Below are 17,324 nucleotides of genomic sequence, written 5' to 3'. Positions count from 1 at the left end.
CTGTCAAACGCGGAGTTGACCACGCCAAAATCGCTGAAAAAGACAAAGTTTCGAAACAAACTATGAAACAGTATGCTGAAAAGTGTAGAAGTATCAATTCTCACACTCCGTTCAAAGAGGGAGACACTGTGTTGGTGAAAACCCAGCAGAAAGAGAAAAATATTCCACCCTTTCGTCCTGACCCCTACGAGGTCGAAGCTGTGAAAGGGTCAATGATCACAGCTGCCCAAGGTGATCAACGGATCACTCGCAATTCGAGTTATTTCAAGTCGATTATTACTCCCAGTCCTGATCATGCCGCCATTGCTGATCAGACGCGTCGTCTGGACGAGATAGAGGAAGACTTTGATCAAAATCAAGGAGGAACAAGTACCGAAATCAAGGGCAAGCGGCAACCTGCCCCGGTTCAAGCAGACAATCCTGTGAGGAGATCCTCTCGCGCCAGGAAAGAACCGCGTTACTTGAGAAACTATGTGTGCCAGGTTCGATTGATTGTTACTGTGAACTCTACTTAGTAACTGTGTATGGATCATCCTGTGTAGTTCTGTGTTCCATTTATAACAAGGGACCGTGATTTATAGACTCATGTGATAACCCGTTTAATTTTCAGGAGATTGTAGACTCTTGTGATAATCCGTTTAATTTTCAGGAAAATTTGGACATTTTTGATGGTTTGCAATCATTCCATCATTTTGGATTATGTTGTGTGAAATTCTATAGGAGTTCCTAGTTCTTTAGATTCACACAGTATTCATTTTTCTTGAATAATGCAAAAGTGCAGAGTAATTTGGTTTACTACAATTAGTTTGAGTAACAGTTTACAGTTTATTCTACAGTTAATATTCTGAGTATATTCTGAACTTGAGCCAAAAGTAATTCATTGGCTGGTGACCTATTCTCTTTTTTTTAACTTAAGGAGGGATGTAGTGTTCCCAAGCATTTCATACATCGCGCCACTTAGTAATGACGTCACGATCTATAATTAGTTTGTGCAAAGATTGAGTATGGAGGTCGGTCAAGATGTAACATTCAGCCACCATGCCGTTTTAGTACAAGTCTCAATAAATTCATGTTTATTGCACCTCAGAGTCATTTAGTAAACATCACAAGAAGTATTGACAGTAAAAGTTGCATGGTTCTAGCAATCAGTGTTCACGAGATATTGACAAAATTAAGGTTTTAAAGATGGCCGCCTGGAGCCCAGTAAGTAGGTCAAATGGCGATGATTTTTTTGTGTGTAAAGTCATATCGCCATAAGACAACCACACTCCAAGTTTCAACTTTCTAGACTCAACAGTGAGCAAACATGCCACCATTAGCGACAAACGATAGACGGCCGGAAGGCCCGACAGACGGACGACGGACAAGACGAGACTACATCAGCTTGCCCAGGTGAGCTAAAAATGAAGTAAAGTTAAAAAATTTGGTTTGCTAGCTGATATCAGTTCAGGGCGAGTACACAGAGCACTGTGGTAGATCATCTTACAGGTTTCAGAAATATTTCTAATAATGAGAAACAAAGAATGTCTTTGGAATGAGCAGACCTACTTATTTTTCTCCATCCTGAGGAAATCAGGGCTTAATGTTCGCTTCTCCAGCCCCACACACTAACCCCTGAGTCTGAGACATTCGCCCTCATTTGGTGAAGTAATGCACAGGCGTACAACCCCTTTGAGTCAGCACCGAGATTGAACTATCAACCTCGGTTCTAGTAATGTACTGTTATGATTTGTATGAATGAAAACCGCACTCAGATCTCTTAGAATCGAAGTTGCAGTGCGCACCTCCAACGAGACTCTGCTCTCTCATTGTCGGCATGATCAAATGCAAGTCTCCAAAGCAGCGATAACATTCAAGAATAGTGTAGGACTACTATCACTACTATCCACTGCGCCGGAGAATGAATGCAAGTTTGGATATCGTTTTTGAAATTCCTAGACTCAAATGTAAGCGACGCTCTGATTGGGTGCACTTACTTCTGCGCTGGCGAATGTCTTCGGGCTAAGTGTGCCGGACCAGAGAAGCGAACATTAACCCCCGATTTCCTCAGGATGATTTTTCTCTGCCAAACGTCTCGTGAATGCATGAATAAGTGTCATAGAAATGGACTCAAAGCAGTTTGAAAAAAAACACATGGGGCCAAATTCATAAAGGGTGTTTAGTTTAAAACAGCGTTTAACTACTGAATAGACAGATTCTGGCCCTTGATGTGAATCTTCACAGAATATGAATAGGCCCTGAAACTGATTAGAGAGAAGTTGTACATGTCTAACCCTTAAACGCCTTTTATGAATTTGGGCCCTATAGTTTGTGAGTAAATTGGGCTTAGCAACACCAACTTGCCTTTTTCTAGATGTACACTTCTCCATACAGCTTTACGACTACTCATTAAGGACCTTCCCAGAACCTAAATAATGAATTTAGAATGAAACGGCCAGGGGCCATTGTGCTCACCGTATACATACATGTATTTGGTTGTTAGGAACTCATGATTAAGAAACATGCTACATGTGTAGTATATAGGTCAAACCAAAGTCGGTACGATATGTAATGTATTCTTGCCTTGAGTACCTACCACAAAAATATCATCGAAAACAAGTCACTAATAAGCGAGATATTGCACTTTTTACCTTTTTTAGTTTTTGCCTCCTGGTGGCCAAGTCAAGATTCAGATCAGACCGCAATTCAGTGTCAGAGGTAACATGACGTAGGGAGTCATGTGTACCAAATTTCAAGCTCATAGTTATAGCGGTTAAGAAACGTGCCATAGTCCCACTCAAACAACCAATTTCTGCCATTTGACCTCTGTGACCTTGAAAATTAGGTCAAATCAAAAACCCACATAATTTTTGATGTATCCTTGCTTGGAGAACCTTACAAAAACTTTTTATCGGAAACGAGTCACTCAAAGAGACATCACACTTTTTAGGTTTCCACCTCTGGCCCCTGGTGGCCAAGTCAAAAGTCACATCGGACTGAAATTCATTGTCAGAGGTCACCTGACCTGGGGGGGGGTCCTGTGTCAAAGTTTCAAGTTCATAGCTTTAGCGGTTAAGAAACGTGCCAATGTTTTTGAAACAGGATACAAACAACAACTACGACGGACAACCGAACCTACCATACAATTTTATCAAAAACGAGTCACTCATAAGAGAGATAACACACTTTTTAGGTTTCCACTTCTGGCCCCCTGGTGGCCAAGTCAAAAATCAGATTGGACCGAAAATCATTGTCAGAGGTCACCTGACCTGGGGGTCATGTGTACAAATTTTCTAGTTAATAGCTCTAGCGGTTAAGAAACGTGCCACTGTTTTTGAAACAGGATACAGACAACAACGACGATGGACACAGCGTTGTATAGACTCCCCTTCGGGGAGCCAAAAACCAGAAATTGAGAACAAAATCATTTCATTTTTCCCACTTCTTACTTTCCCTTGAATGAATACTACGCTTATGCCGAGTGAGCACACAACTCTGTGCAAATGTTTTATCACACTGATCGCATGAAAAAGGTTTTTCTCCTGTATGAATACGCTGATGACGAATTAGAGCACTCTTCTGGGCAAATGTGCTATCACACTGGTCACATACAAATGGTCTTTCTCCTGTATGAATATGACCATGCTCTAGAAGACTAGCTTGAGAAGTGAATGCCTTATCACACTGGTGACACTTGAACGGCCTTTCTCCAGTATGAATGTATTTATGAAGGAAAAGACCTGTACGCTGCGTGAATGTCTTATCACATTCATCACAGGCAAACGGCTTTTCTCCTGTATGAATTCGTTTATGTTTTACGAGGGTATCTTGTGTGGTGAATGCTTTATCACAATGCATACATATGAATGGTCTTTCTCCTGAATGAATACTCCGCTTATGGCGAGAGAGAACACAACTCTGTGTAAACGTTTTATCACACTGATCACAGGCATATTTCTTTTCCCCAGTATGTATACGCTTATGACGATTGAGAGCACTCCTCTGTGTAAATATATTATCACACTGGTCACACGCAAATGGTCTTTCTCCTGTATGAGTACGCTCATGCGCCAGAAGACCACTATTAGTAGTCAATCCTTTACCACACTGGGAACATATAAATGGTCTCTCCCCTGTATGAGTATATTTATGATGAAAAAGGCCAGTACTCTGTGTGAAAGTTTTATCACACTGGTTACAAGCGAATGGTCTTTTTCCTGAATGAATCTGTTTATGTTTTGCTAGACTAGTTTTAGAGGTAAAAGTTTTATCACACTGGTCACATGTGAATGGTCTTTCTCCTGTATGAATATGTTTGTGTTGAAAAAGACTACTGCGCTGTGAGAAGGCTGCATCGCACTGGTCGCAGGCAAATGGTCTTTCTCCTGTATGAATATATTTGTGCTGAAAAAGACTACTACGCTGAGAAAATGCTGCCTTGCACTGGTCACAAGCAAATGGTCTTTCTCCAGTGTGAGTACGTTTATGCTTCAAAAGATCACTATTCCACATGAATGTTTTACCACACTTGTCACAAGCAAATGGTCTTTTTCTGGTATGAATACGCTGATGAGACAAAAGCTCACCACTTCGCTTAAAAGCTTTGTGACACTGGTCACATTGAAATGATCTTTCTCCTGTATTCATGAGTTCATGTTGAATCAGATTACTTTTCTTCAGGAATTCTTTAGTGGAGAGGTCAGAGTCAAAAGACTCTTTATTCTTCAAGGCAGTCACATTTTCCTGTGAGAATCTCGTAAATGACCAACAAATCCCTTCTGTTTGACTTTTCAACTTGATTTTACCATCGTAGCCAAAAGATGAAACTGCAAATACAAGAAGATAACGAATAAAGTTCATGGGAAACTTTCATTCAATAAAACTACGTATTCTCTTACATTTTGCTGTATGTGTGTGTCTCACACATATCCATGGCATATTTGCTGAAAAAAATCTACCTTTATGTATTAAGTTGGGTAATCGGAAAACACTGATGAATCACTGGTCAGTGACTGACTGGATTGGGGCCAAGGCTTGAAATAGGTGCATCGCATCGCATTTTGCGATACGAAATCGTGATTTTGTGAACCCATGCTTTTAATAGCGAAATACAAAACTGCGATTAGCAATTTCAAATCACTGAGATGGCCAGGTGCATCGCATCGCATTTTGCGATACGAAATCGTGATTTTGTGAACCCATGCTTTTAATAGTGAAATACAAAACTGCGATAAGCAATTTCAAACCACTGAGACGGCCCCCGTTACATCATTGAGTCAACCCAAGGAGTCAGCCCAATCGCGTACACAACCTCTGCTCCAGGTACCGCAATTGTGCACAGTGCACCCCATATGCAGAGCATTATTTATGCCCGCGAGGTTGGTATTCAACATGGCCGGCGTCAAGGAATCGACAGTAGCTGGCTGGGTGGCAGATTTCGATCCGAAAAAACGATGGATTTCCTATCAAAAAATGGGGGGAAAGGTCACCAAATTGCACTGCAAAGTGTGTAGGAAACATGTGAATTTAGTGAATTCTAAAAGGCCTTAGTCACAGTATATCATTGTTTCTAATACAAAATACATTACGCCTCGTTTTGATTGGAGCGGTCTTGGTATCGTAACCAATGACCGCCTGGGTAGGTATAAAATTCTGAATTTTAGCAGACGAATTATTTTCACCAAGAAGCAACGACTCAGCTCCACAAAACAATGTCAAGAACACGAGATTTTGAAGTATTCCCCGATATATTGGGATTTGTGAAGTAGGGAGGATACCCGAGGACTCTTTCGAGGTCGTCAGTCAGGATTCAGAAGAGGTCAAAGACGAGGAAATGGTAGAAATCGAGCTAGCAGACTGGGAATTCCCTTGCTGCGTGACGTCATCTTCACAAGCAACAATATGGCGGAGTTCCGGACACCAGGCTGGATAATTCTTTGACGAAAACGGAACATATATACCTTTCAAATCGTATTTAATTTGTTTAATTTTGAAACCTTTTAGAATAGAAATTAATACCTCGCTGTCGGTCATTGGTTGTATAATCAAGACCGCTCGGGTAGACCTCAAATTACGTCCAAAACCCTCGGCGAAGCGCCTCGGGTTTTGGACTGCATTTTCGGTCTACCCGAGCGGTCTTGATTATACAACCAATGACCGCCAGCTCGGTATTAATTCCTTAAACCAATGAAGAACTTTGTGAAGGGAATTTCTGGCTCCAGTCTCAAACAGGGTGATGTGAAGAAGCACTGGAATAGCGCAATGCACACGAAGACAATCACCATCACCTGGATCATCAATATGTGCCCATTGGAGATTAAGTTTTTTCCCATTACTTTGTACAAAAAAGTTGCTACCCAAAGGACAAAAAATATTCCTAAGCAAATTTGCTCCAGGCCTTAAAAAAGTTATTTCAAGCCTTGGGGGCCCAATCTGTCATTTCCCAAATCCCATACCTTTACACCATTTCCCCAGGGGATAAACTCAAATCATGTGTCCACCAGATGGTCGGTAAAGAAAATGTACAAAATTTCACAAGTGCAACTTTTGTTCTACTCGTCTATACAGAGCCTTATCAGTGCATTTTACTTTAAAAAATTGGGGTAAAAAGTATTGTTATGATCATTTATGACTGCTTCATTCCAACAGTAACACATAAAACTGAAAACATAAAAAAAATCTTTGATGCACTTTAAAAAAGAAAACAAGATAGATCCATTTTCTTTACGGCCGATCTGGACTCATGATTTGAGTTTATCCTAGCGACAAGAACAACATCCTGAGCTTACTTCCGAAATATCTGCATCAAAAGTTTCATTGTATCTAGTTAAGGTTAGCACTTGTTATTCATATATCAGCATATTTTTCTTAAAGGAACCTTTAGAGATAGCCTAATACCATTAGGCCCCGCGTGGTAGCGCTGAGGCGGTCACTGCCGCTGAAAGGGTGGATGTCGTCCTGGGTGCCGACAAATGGTACCCAGGTTCGTGATCGACTGGACAATAAGCACCCTGGGTGCCATTACACTAGACAAACAGCACCCAGCTTCTTTTTGCCTGGCTTACGAATCTTAGGGACGAGGACGTTTCTTGCAATCTCATTTTACCTCGCGCCGTGGTACTTGCGGCATTAGCAGTGCGCGAAATAAAAAGAACAGATAAACAGAAAAAAACGCGTTTAGGCCTATAGGTCTTTGAAAGCACATTTCAGATGATTAATTCAGAAAAGGTATGTAGGAGGGATATATTCAGAGAATGAAAATTTGTGTGATGACAAAATGAATGGATTTGGTGCGTATTTTTCTTGAAAATCAGTCGATATTGCTCCATCTTGCAAAATGATGGTTATCGTGACACGTGACCTCCGTGAGCCATGCGTGGGGCCAGCCTCGGTTGTAGGTATAGCAAAATTGTAGAAGAAGAAGCTGGGTGCTGTTTGTCTGGTGTAATGGCACCCATGGTGCTTATTGTCCAGTCGATCTCGAACCTGGGTACCATTTGTCGGCACCCAGGACGACATCCACCCTTTCAGCGTCACTGCCAGGGCCTATAAATAATGATTTTATTTTTGTAATCCTTGACCAGAATTTTGGAATGGCATTGGCAGGATCTTCGGCTAGGAAAAAGTTTCAGTGTTTTAACGACGCCAAAAAAATTTCAACAGTTGGTTATTCATATGAGTTGTCTGTTTTAGTCATAAATTAAGGTAAAGCTCCTGCCAGGTAACCACTATTGGCCAGTTCCAGGTCACTCTCTCTCTCTCTAATGTAATCTAGAGAGTGGTCGAGTCAATCTACCTTACACAGGCAAATGAAATGGCCAGGGCCATTGTGCTCACCTCATATGGAGGAAAGATGGATGAAGAGCATGGTATTGTGTCATGTAGTGTTAGGTTTGATGTAGGTCCAACCAATTACAATTTCCCCAAAACGGCCAATTTACAGTACATTTGACCTCTGTGACCTTGAAAAGTAGGTCAAATCAAATAAGGCCCGGGTGACACATTGAATGGTTGTTAGAATTAGATGTACCTATGATATAAAAAAGTGGTGCCAATCGGGCAAGTAATTAAGGAATAATAGCATTTTGAAGAATTTTGGATTTGGCCCCCTCCCTGGAGGCCAAACGGCAAATCAGATCGAACCAAACTTCAGTACCTGAGATCACCTGACCAATGGGTACAAATGTACTTAATTTGTGATCAATAGTCATTGCGGTTAAGAAACGTGCCATAGTTACGGCCTGACGGCCAATTTACGCCATTTGACCTCTGTGACCTTGAAAAGTAGGTAAAATTAAAAACCTGTGTTACATATACTGTATGGTGGTTAGATGTACCCATGATATCAAATTGGTGGCAATCGGGCAAGAAGTTAAGGAATAATCAAATTTTTAAGGTTTTTGGATTTTGCCCCCTGGTGGTCAAGTGGTGGACCTCCGTGACCTTGAGGAGGTCAAATCAAAAACCCGTATGATATGTGATGTATCCTTGCTAGGAGTACCTACCATTAAAGTTTTATTGAAAACGGATCATTAATAGGAGACATATCACACTTTTTATATTTTCAGTTTTGGCCCCCTGGTGGCCAAGTCATGAACCAGACTGGACCGAAATTCAGTGTCAGAGTACCTCTGACCTAGGAGGTCATGTGTACAAAGTTTCGAGTCCATAGCACAAGCGGTTAAGAAACGTGCCACACAGGATACGGACGACGACGATGACGGACGACGACGGACACAGGGCTATCGTATAGACTCCCCAAAAGTCTGTAAAAAAATCTATATAGAAAATTTTCCAAATAGATTTTTCATGGATTCTACATGCATAGGTTTTTCACAGAAATTTTTCTGTGTCGATTTTTCATTGAAATTCCTATACATGCATAGTGTAAAAAAATTAGGCTACCGTTATCAGTTAGTATACACAGTATGTTCAGGGTTCAGAAGCTGGGCCTTTATTTTGTGCAAACACATAACAGGTGCACGGTTATCAGACAACAACAACAATGAAGTTACTAAAGTGAGCTAAAGATAGATGGGATTCATGGATGGGGTGGACCTATTTTGAGATACGGGGGCCAGTAGTTGAATTTCGGCCCTGTGTGGCCATAGCAGGATTTGGTGTTGTAACTTACGAGTTTCGAAACATATAAGTTCCAATTATGTCAAGTTAATTTGACTTTCGTTTTAGATTATGTAAACACTACCTCCCTGCCCTCTGCTGTAATGTTGCATTTGCTAACCTAGCTTAACCAACCTTGATACTGGGATATTGGTATAAAAATGGCCAGGGCCATTGTGCTCACCTCATGTGGAGGAAAGATGGATAAAGAGCATGGTATTGTGTCATGTCGTGTTAGGTTTGATGTAGGTCGAAGCAATTACAATTTCCCCAAAATGGCCAATTTACAGTACATTCGACCTCTGTGACCTTGAAAAGTAGGTCAAATCAAAGAAGACCCGGGTGACACATTGAATGGTTGTTAGAATTAGATGTACCTATGATATAAAATTGGTGCCAATCGGGCAAGTCATTACTAGGAATAATGGCATTTTGATGAATTTAGGATTTGGCCCCCTCCCTGGAGGCCAAACGGCAAATCAGATCGCACCAAACTTCGGTACCTGAGATCACCTGACCAAGGGGTACATGTGTACTTAATTTGTGATCAATAGTCATTGCAGTTAAGAAACGTGCCATAGTTACGGCCTGACAGCGAATTTACGTCATTTGACCTCTGTGACCTTGACAAGAAGGTCAAATTGAAAACCTGTGTGACATATACTGTATGGTGGTTAGATGTACCCATGATATCAAATTGGTGGCAATCGGGCAAGAAGTTAAGGAATAATCACATTTTTAAGGTTTTTGGATTTTGCCCCCTGGTGGTCAAGTGGTGAATCATATTGGACCAAACTTCGGTCCCTGAGATCACCTGACTAAGGGGTAAATGTGTACCAAATTTGGTATCAATAGTCATTGCAGTTTAGAAACGTGCCATCGTTACATCCTAACGGCCAATTTACACCATTTGACCTCTGTGACCTTGAAAAGGAGGTCAAATCAAAAACCCGGAGGATATATGATGCACCTTTGCTAGAAGTACCTACCATATTTTTTTCAAAATTTCCCGACTACTATTAAGGGAGATATTGCATATTTTCACTTTTAACGTTTGGCCCCCTGGTGGCCAAACCATGAAACGAATCGGACCGAAACTTGGTCTCCAAGGTGTCATTACATAAGGGTACATGTGTACCAAGTTTCAACTCAATAGCTCTAACAGTTACGAAACGTGCCCTGCTAACGGACGACGGACGACGACGACGACGGACGACGACGACGACGACGACGACGGACGACGGACGCCACGGTATGGGATAAGCTCACCTCTGCTAAGAGGTGAGCTAAAAACTGTGGATCGGGCTGGAGCAATCAGAATGGTTGCCAGCACGACTTGGCATGTGTGGTAGCTCAAACCTCAAAGCAAACCCACTGGAGAATGCCAGCAAGACTTGGCATGGGAGGTAGCTCAATCCTCAAATCTTTAGTTTACGGGACAATGCCAGCAAGGCCAAGCATGAGAGGCAACCTAGTCTTCATGGAAAGCCCTTTGCAGAACGCTAGAACAACTTAGCACGAAGGTAGTCTAATTTTCCCTGGCAATGCATCAGTGGTTGTCTGATGGAGGCTATTGTAACTATAGGGTATGTATACTATTTTATACAGATTCTATGTAGATTTTGTAGCGGAAAACCTCTACAAAATCTATATAGAATCGTAAAACGTTATGACATCTTGGCCTCATGTAACGTCGAGATTAGTGATGACGTCAGAATTTGATGACGTACATGACGTAACAGTCTTGTCTTGATTGATTTTAACGTCAACAACACTGAATTTTCCCTTGACTTTGACTTGATGCACCGGTGTGTGCCACTGCAGGATCACCACTCGGATGGGAGGACTGGTCATTGCACAAGAGCCAGATAAAGAAGAAGCATGATAAACAGGCAAAATTCTTACATCATTCACGCGGATGTAAGGTTGATATGCACTGCATGATGTCAGGCCAGACATCACTGTCGCAAGATGTTGACCCGACATCAATTTTGTGCCAAGCCCGTCGCACCTGAATGATGAAATAAAACCCCCAAATCCAACTGTTAGGGTAACCAAGAAAGCCTACACGAAACAATCAAATGACCTGCTGTAAAAAAATCATTGCCTATACGAAAAATGTATCAAAATTCCGATGAAAAATCTATATAGAATTCCGCTACAAAATGTATAACAAAATAGTAAACACAAAATCTATAGAATTTCTATATAGATTTTTATCAATTCTATAGATTTTTCACCGAAATTTTTGCCTGCGTAGAGACAACTAGTTATTTGGTGGATATGAGCATGGTCACTATACAACAGGTGGCGCCAGTGACTACAAATTTATGAATTATGGAACATGCACTATTTGTCAACTTATGTTACATAATTCATAAGAATGTAGTCACTAGTGCGACCTGTTGTGTAGCAACCTTACTTATTCATATCTGCCAGATAACTAGCTGCCTCAAGGGTCCCTGCAACATTGTAATCCACACTTGTAGCATATTAAAGGAAACTTTTCAAAATAAAAGCCTTTTGACAGTGTTGAAAGTGAAGCCCAGATATAAATTTCCCTGTAATTTCCATATTCTAGGCCTGTCAAGAGAATACCCAAAGCACCGGTACATGATGATGTGCTTCGGGGAGGCATCTATTCTAACAAACATAGATTTTTTTAAATGATGATTTTTAACCAATAGAATAGTATGTTGACATGCATCAGTTAAATCAGTTAGTTGTTGATATGTCAATGTTCTCCTCTAGTTCAAAATCAGTGGTCTGCTGATGAAATACCAGTGTGAGAATGCTCCATTCATGCATTTGGTTTTGAATAAATATTATGAGACTATGGATATTACAATGTACTAAATTGTTAGAGCTGCAGTACTACCCCGTCATGCCACCTGTCATGTGTACCAAACTCACATTTCCTAAAATCGAAATCTGAGATTACCTCACTCGGTCATCAGACCAAATGACAATTTCCGGTTATCACAATATTGCTGCAACTCAGTGTGAACGGTTTGTCACACTGGTCACAGACATATTGGATTTACAAGAAGAGGGACTTACCAGTATCATCTTCATCCTCGATATTCTCCTGAAATGATAGAATGTGATAATAAACTTACAGAGAAGGAAGTATCCTACAAGTAGCCCACACTGCTTTTTTCACTGGCTGGTACTCGGCCTACAAACAAAACAAACTTTTTGAATGGCTGACCCAGCTAGAACTTCCCAAATATTTTCTGCTCCAATTTCCGACACCATCATTCTCGTGTACAATACTGACCACTTCCAACATGTCAAATAGTCTCGTGATAGTCCAAACCTATCAGAATCGCAGTGTAAACTGGAACAAATTTGCAGGCGGTTTATTTTTGTGGGCGTTTTGAGGATTTCGCAAATGACCCAGTTTTGTGAAAAAAAAATCAAAAAACAAAACTACAAATCTTTATTGGAAAATCGTAAGAAATTTCTATATTTTTTCGGGAAATCAAAACTGAGATGCAATTTAACAAAACCGCCACCTAAAACAGCTGCAAATATTTCCCAGTTTACAGTGCATGGAGATTGTTTGAATGAAAACTTACATGTCCATCATCCGTGCCAGTGCCTTCACTATAGCCAAACAAGTTCTCCTCCATGTCTTCTGGAGGCTCCTCTTTCAAGACACCACTCTGCACAGGATGGATTTGGTCTTCAACATCAATTCTCAACAGACCCAGGCTTCCTGCTGCTGGTATGAGGTTGAGTGGAACTGGCCCGAACTCATTTTTAGCTTCCTCCCACTTGTCATATTCCGAACCCGGCGGGACTGCATAACCTGACCCAAGTCTGTGGTAGTCAGTTGGTTCAGATTTGATCTTTACTTCACTACAAAGTTCATATTCTGACTCATTCACCTCAGTCTCTCTAATGTCACTCCCTGAGGAACCATAGAGCTCACTTTTAGCATTTGAACTTAACTGATCACCAGAGTTCAGCTCTGTGTTAAAGTTTGAACTAGACACATCACCAGAGTAATCGGCTGTTTCTATATTTGAACTGAACTGATTATCAGATTTCAGCTCTGCTTTCAAGTTCAAATTCATCTCATAACTGTCAACAGATGGCTGTGGTTCACACAAACCACACAAACTATGAACAAGGTCATCTGGTTCTCTCTTGATATCAGCAGACAGTGACTGAGAGTCATATTGGTTGTCACCATGAAGTCCAAGACTCAAGATCTCCAATTTCACATTCATATTACCAGCATCAATGTTGCCTTGTTCAGACATCTTTCACAAAGGTTCCAAAACCAAGGTACCTGCAAAATAAGATGTGATTATAAACAACTGAGTAACCCAGAACGGTGAGTGTTCATTTACAGTGGTTTTAACCTCTCTATTAAGGACACCCTTGTGCGGGATATATGACGAGCAAAAGATAGATCACACAAATCCTTTCAAGCAAAGCCTTGTGAATCAATTTTTTTACCAAAGAAATTCGACTTTTCTTTGACTTGATGTGCATAAGCCATTACTGAGAATAAAGAATAGGGAGCTGCAAATAACTAGACCAATTTTTTTTAGTTAAAATACTGCTACAGTACTTCCAACCCCAGAACTCCTTTGAAGACTTTGAATCAACAATGTGGTTGACCACTGAGGTTCAAAAGCAAAATTTCAAGGCTCGGCTGGTCGGCAACGGTTGATCATGTATGAAAAAGTAGTCCTTGGTTACTCTGGATATTTAATCTCTGCATACATTTCCCGATAAATCTACAGTACCCAGTATGATCCTGAGTGTTGTTAAAGATCCTTATGTGCCCACAGATTGAAATTTGCACCAAATAAAAACCAGAGTCCGAGGTGTGGTATGCGTGCATTAGGCTTAACACGAATTGTAAACAAGGCATCAAAATGTCAGTTTGGGTTCTGCCAACATGGCAAGATAACAGCAGCTGGTCATTACTATTATCATCATCATCATCATCGTCCACACGAGAGCGATAATTCTGTATTAGATCCTTACCCTTTAGATCCTGGAACATTTTTATGTGCTCGCCGTATTTCCCGGGAGCATTTCAGCAAATTTCTACAAAAAAGACCCCCCAAAGCACCCTAGTACAAGTCAGCGATTAAATGTATACTTCATCAATGTATCCCAAACTGGACGAAAATAGATGGCGATGGTGTCGTTCGAGAATAGGTACGTACTGGCGGCCTGTGAGTGACTGGTCAGGGATATATAAACGAAAGTCAGTGAATGAATGAATGAAATTGTCAGCGCCCGTATCACTGGAACAATGTTCACAGGCGCTCATAAGCTTGCACAAACAAATATGTTTTTAAGTCTCTGCGGAAAGTATTGACGTCCTGTGCAGCTCTCAGGGTGGACGGTAGTGAGTTCCACACCTGAGGCGCAAGAATGGAAAAGGATCGTCCTCCGAAAGTTTTTAGTCTGTATTTGTTTTCCTTTAGAAGGTCCATAGATTCAGAGCGAAGGGAGCGAGGGGGTGTGTAATGTTCAAGAAGATCGTTGAGGTAATTGGGTGCCAAATGATGGTATACTTTATAAGTGAGAAGAATTAACTTGAACTGTATGCGCTCGCGCACAGGCAGCCAGTGCAGCTCGGCAAGAACTGGAGTGATGTGTGCCCGACGATTGGTTCTAGTAACAAGTGACCGGATATCGGTTAGGTTCTAAAGGGTAAATAAACTTTTTGAGGAGAAAAAGAGAACATTTTCGGCAAGACAAACTAACCATTTACAACCTCAGACGCAAGTTTTTAATCGGTGTAAATTTCAAACTAGTTGCACATAAGGACCTTTAGATTGGTTCTGGGTGTACTAAAGATGCACCCAGTCCGAGGATGGCATTTATTACCCTTTCAGCATCACTGTACTAAGAACTGTACAACTGACTGTAGTGTGACTGTGAGCCAAAACACTATGTGTCTATGACTATGTCGTATGAGTCTGACTAAACAGCCCGGACTAAAGACGCAAAAGTCAAAATATGGGTTAATGGGCAAAAGCCGCAAGGGTGAGCAGAGAACACCTCCCCGGGCCTAGGGAAAAAAAACCTAGGCGTACTACTAACTAGGTACACTCGGTACAGGAGTACTGTACAGTACAGTACAGTACACTGACTCACTGAGTACAGTCGGTACCGGGTGACTATCGCATGATTACACTTACAGTGCACACACAAAATAAGGTCAATATAAAAGTGTACTTTACTACTATAAATCTTCGAATCGGACAGATTTCAAACCCCCGAAACCATTCTACACAGAAACAGGAGTTTACCTCTGCTCCAAATAGGAGAAATAAACAAAGCAAAAATAGCGAATGACGACTTACTAGCCTACGCCATTTTGATTTTATAAGTAAGTGAGTTCCAAAAGTTAGGCGACTTTATAAATTCTAAACTTCTTTGAATTCATAACAATGACATTTTGTAATCAAACTGTCATTAATTGCTATTTTCTTGTATAACAAAAATATACATTTAGCAAGAACATAGTTACTACACACGATGATTAAATAAAGGGATTACATTATTAGTACTTCCTTAATAATTTGCCACACGATTAATTTATTGCGGCAATCTTGACACTAGAGGCGCTGATTTCGATCTGAAATATTTTAATTTCGGCACTGGGGCGAGTTTGTTATTGCGGCAGTTACTCAATACTCCGCATTAACCGCGATACAGCCGAAAATGTCTTCAGCCAACGCCTCTGTTGATCACAGCCGATGATGCCAGGTTTTACCGAGCTGTTAAGTCGCATCAGGATAGTTTGAGTCTGCAGCGGAACTTGGACATGTTATTCATGTGGTGAGGGTTTCTCCTTAGAGTAACTAGGTATGTCGAGTGGCAGTTAGGCTTTAATCCATTAAAATGTGTCCTGCTGCAGTGTGGGGGGAAAAAAACCACTTTTCCAATACAATTCAGGGGATGGGGCAGGTAGAACGGAACTGAGGGAGATGAACAGTGTGTCTGACCTAGGAGTGGTCATTAGGAAGGATTTGCGTCCAGCTGAGCATAGGTATAGTCGGTAGCAAAAGCCACACGTTTAGCTTTCACGATCAAGAGGTTAAGGGGCTGGTGAGGCCAATACTTGAGTATGGTGTGGTGGCGTGCAGGCCGTATACCTTCGAAGGACATTGCTCTTGAGAAGGTGCAGAGGAGAATCTGGTTTCTTGGGCAAGAAGAAATACGCAACTGCATTCTTATACAACTTATGCAGGAACTTGACCTCATACTCTTCATCCAGTGCAGCAGTGACACGGCCAATGTAGTACATCTTCGAGAAATACACAGCATAGTACTGGTGAAGTTCGATTTCGCTGATACCCTGAATGGAAAATAACAATAGATATGAATAATACCCAACAGTTATGATATGAAGGAGTCATTTTTGGTACTTCCTAAAACTGTATGCAATACATTTAAAAATGTATACTTACTTCTTGGCTAGCAGTAGCAGTAGCAGCACCAACCACACGTTCTTTCGCTGACTGATTCATCTCTCCTCTACTTTCAGGGCTGCCAGAGGTTTGGATAATTGCATTGGCTGGAAAAGATGCATTAAATAGCTCAATGACCGGAAAACATTCTATGTACATGAGGTCTACCACAGACATGGCTGAACCTGAAGTGTGATAATTACACAGAACACTTTTTTTCTCTCAAAATAAAACATACCATTATCACTTTCAGCAAGGGTTGCAGGGGGGTTTTGCTTGTCCATAACTGGTGTCACAGGTGTGTTGGCAACTTCACTGTCTAGGTAATCTAGCAAAACTTGCGCATCGAATGGGCTGTCTGGGGCATCTATTGGAAAGTAGTCATTGGTCACTGAAGATTTGAAAAGAAGAACATTAAAAAGGTAAAAGTAAAAGTAGTTCACTACACTGCCAAAATTAGCTGCACAACGAGTCAATTAAAATCAGGATTCAAGGACACCAGAAGGAAGACCAACAGGGATAAAGATAAAGCACTGCAGAGAGAGAGTGAATATCTACTAGTATTTGTGTCAAATAGAGGAGTACTGACTAACATACTGATGGCTATACCATTGTTATTGAAAGTTTATATGGCCAATTAGTTGGGCAAGGAAATCTCATGAAAGATGACACAAGTCACTGGGTTTCACTCGCTCTACCAGTCTACCCCTTATATCTGAACTGTGATATTGTAATGCATACTTACCCAAGTCTTCTAATGAACGATCCCAAAGG

General features: G+C 41.1%; 1 protein-coding gene across 3 annotated transcripts; it reads right to left on the bottom strand.

The window, feature by feature from the left end:
• Positions 1 to 239: 239 nt before the first annotated feature.
• Positions 240 to 15,455, bottom strand: LOC135502098 (zinc finger protein ZFP2-like). 3 transcript variants are annotated; one of them, XM_064794657.1, is made up of 4 exons: positions 15,441 to 15,455; positions 12,681 to 13,399; positions 12,160 to 12,187; positions 240 to 4,805 (listed from the first exon to the last, which is right to left on the bottom strand). In XM_064794657.1, the coding sequence occupies exons 2-4, from the start codon at positions 13,368 to 13,370 to the stop codon at positions 3,409 to 3,411; spliced, it is 2,115 nt and encodes a 704-aa protein (XP_064650727.1). In that variant the 5' UTR covers positions 13,371 to 13,399; positions 15,441 to 15,455; the 3' UTR covers positions 240 to 3,408. The 3 variants fall into 3 exon arrangements, with proteins under 3 accessions (XP_064650727.1, XP_064650726.1, XP_064650728.1); XM_064794656.1 differs by having other exon boundaries at positions 15,387 to 15,445; XM_064794658.1 differs by having other exon boundaries at positions 12,160 to 12,184; positions 15,387 to 15,445.
• Between the last annotated feature and the right edge of the window lie 1,869 nt (positions 15,456 to 17,324).

This window comes from Lineus longissimus, chromosome 18 (assembly GCF_910592395.1).
Source record: "Lineus longissimus chromosome 18, tnLinLong1.2, whole genome shotgun sequence".
Lineage (NCBI taxonomy): Eukaryota > Metazoa > Nemertea > Pilidiophora > Heteronemertea > Lineidae > Lineus > Lineus longissimus.
Note: the sequence above shows the minus strand (reverse complement) of the source record. Positions and strands in the feature narration are given on the sequence as shown.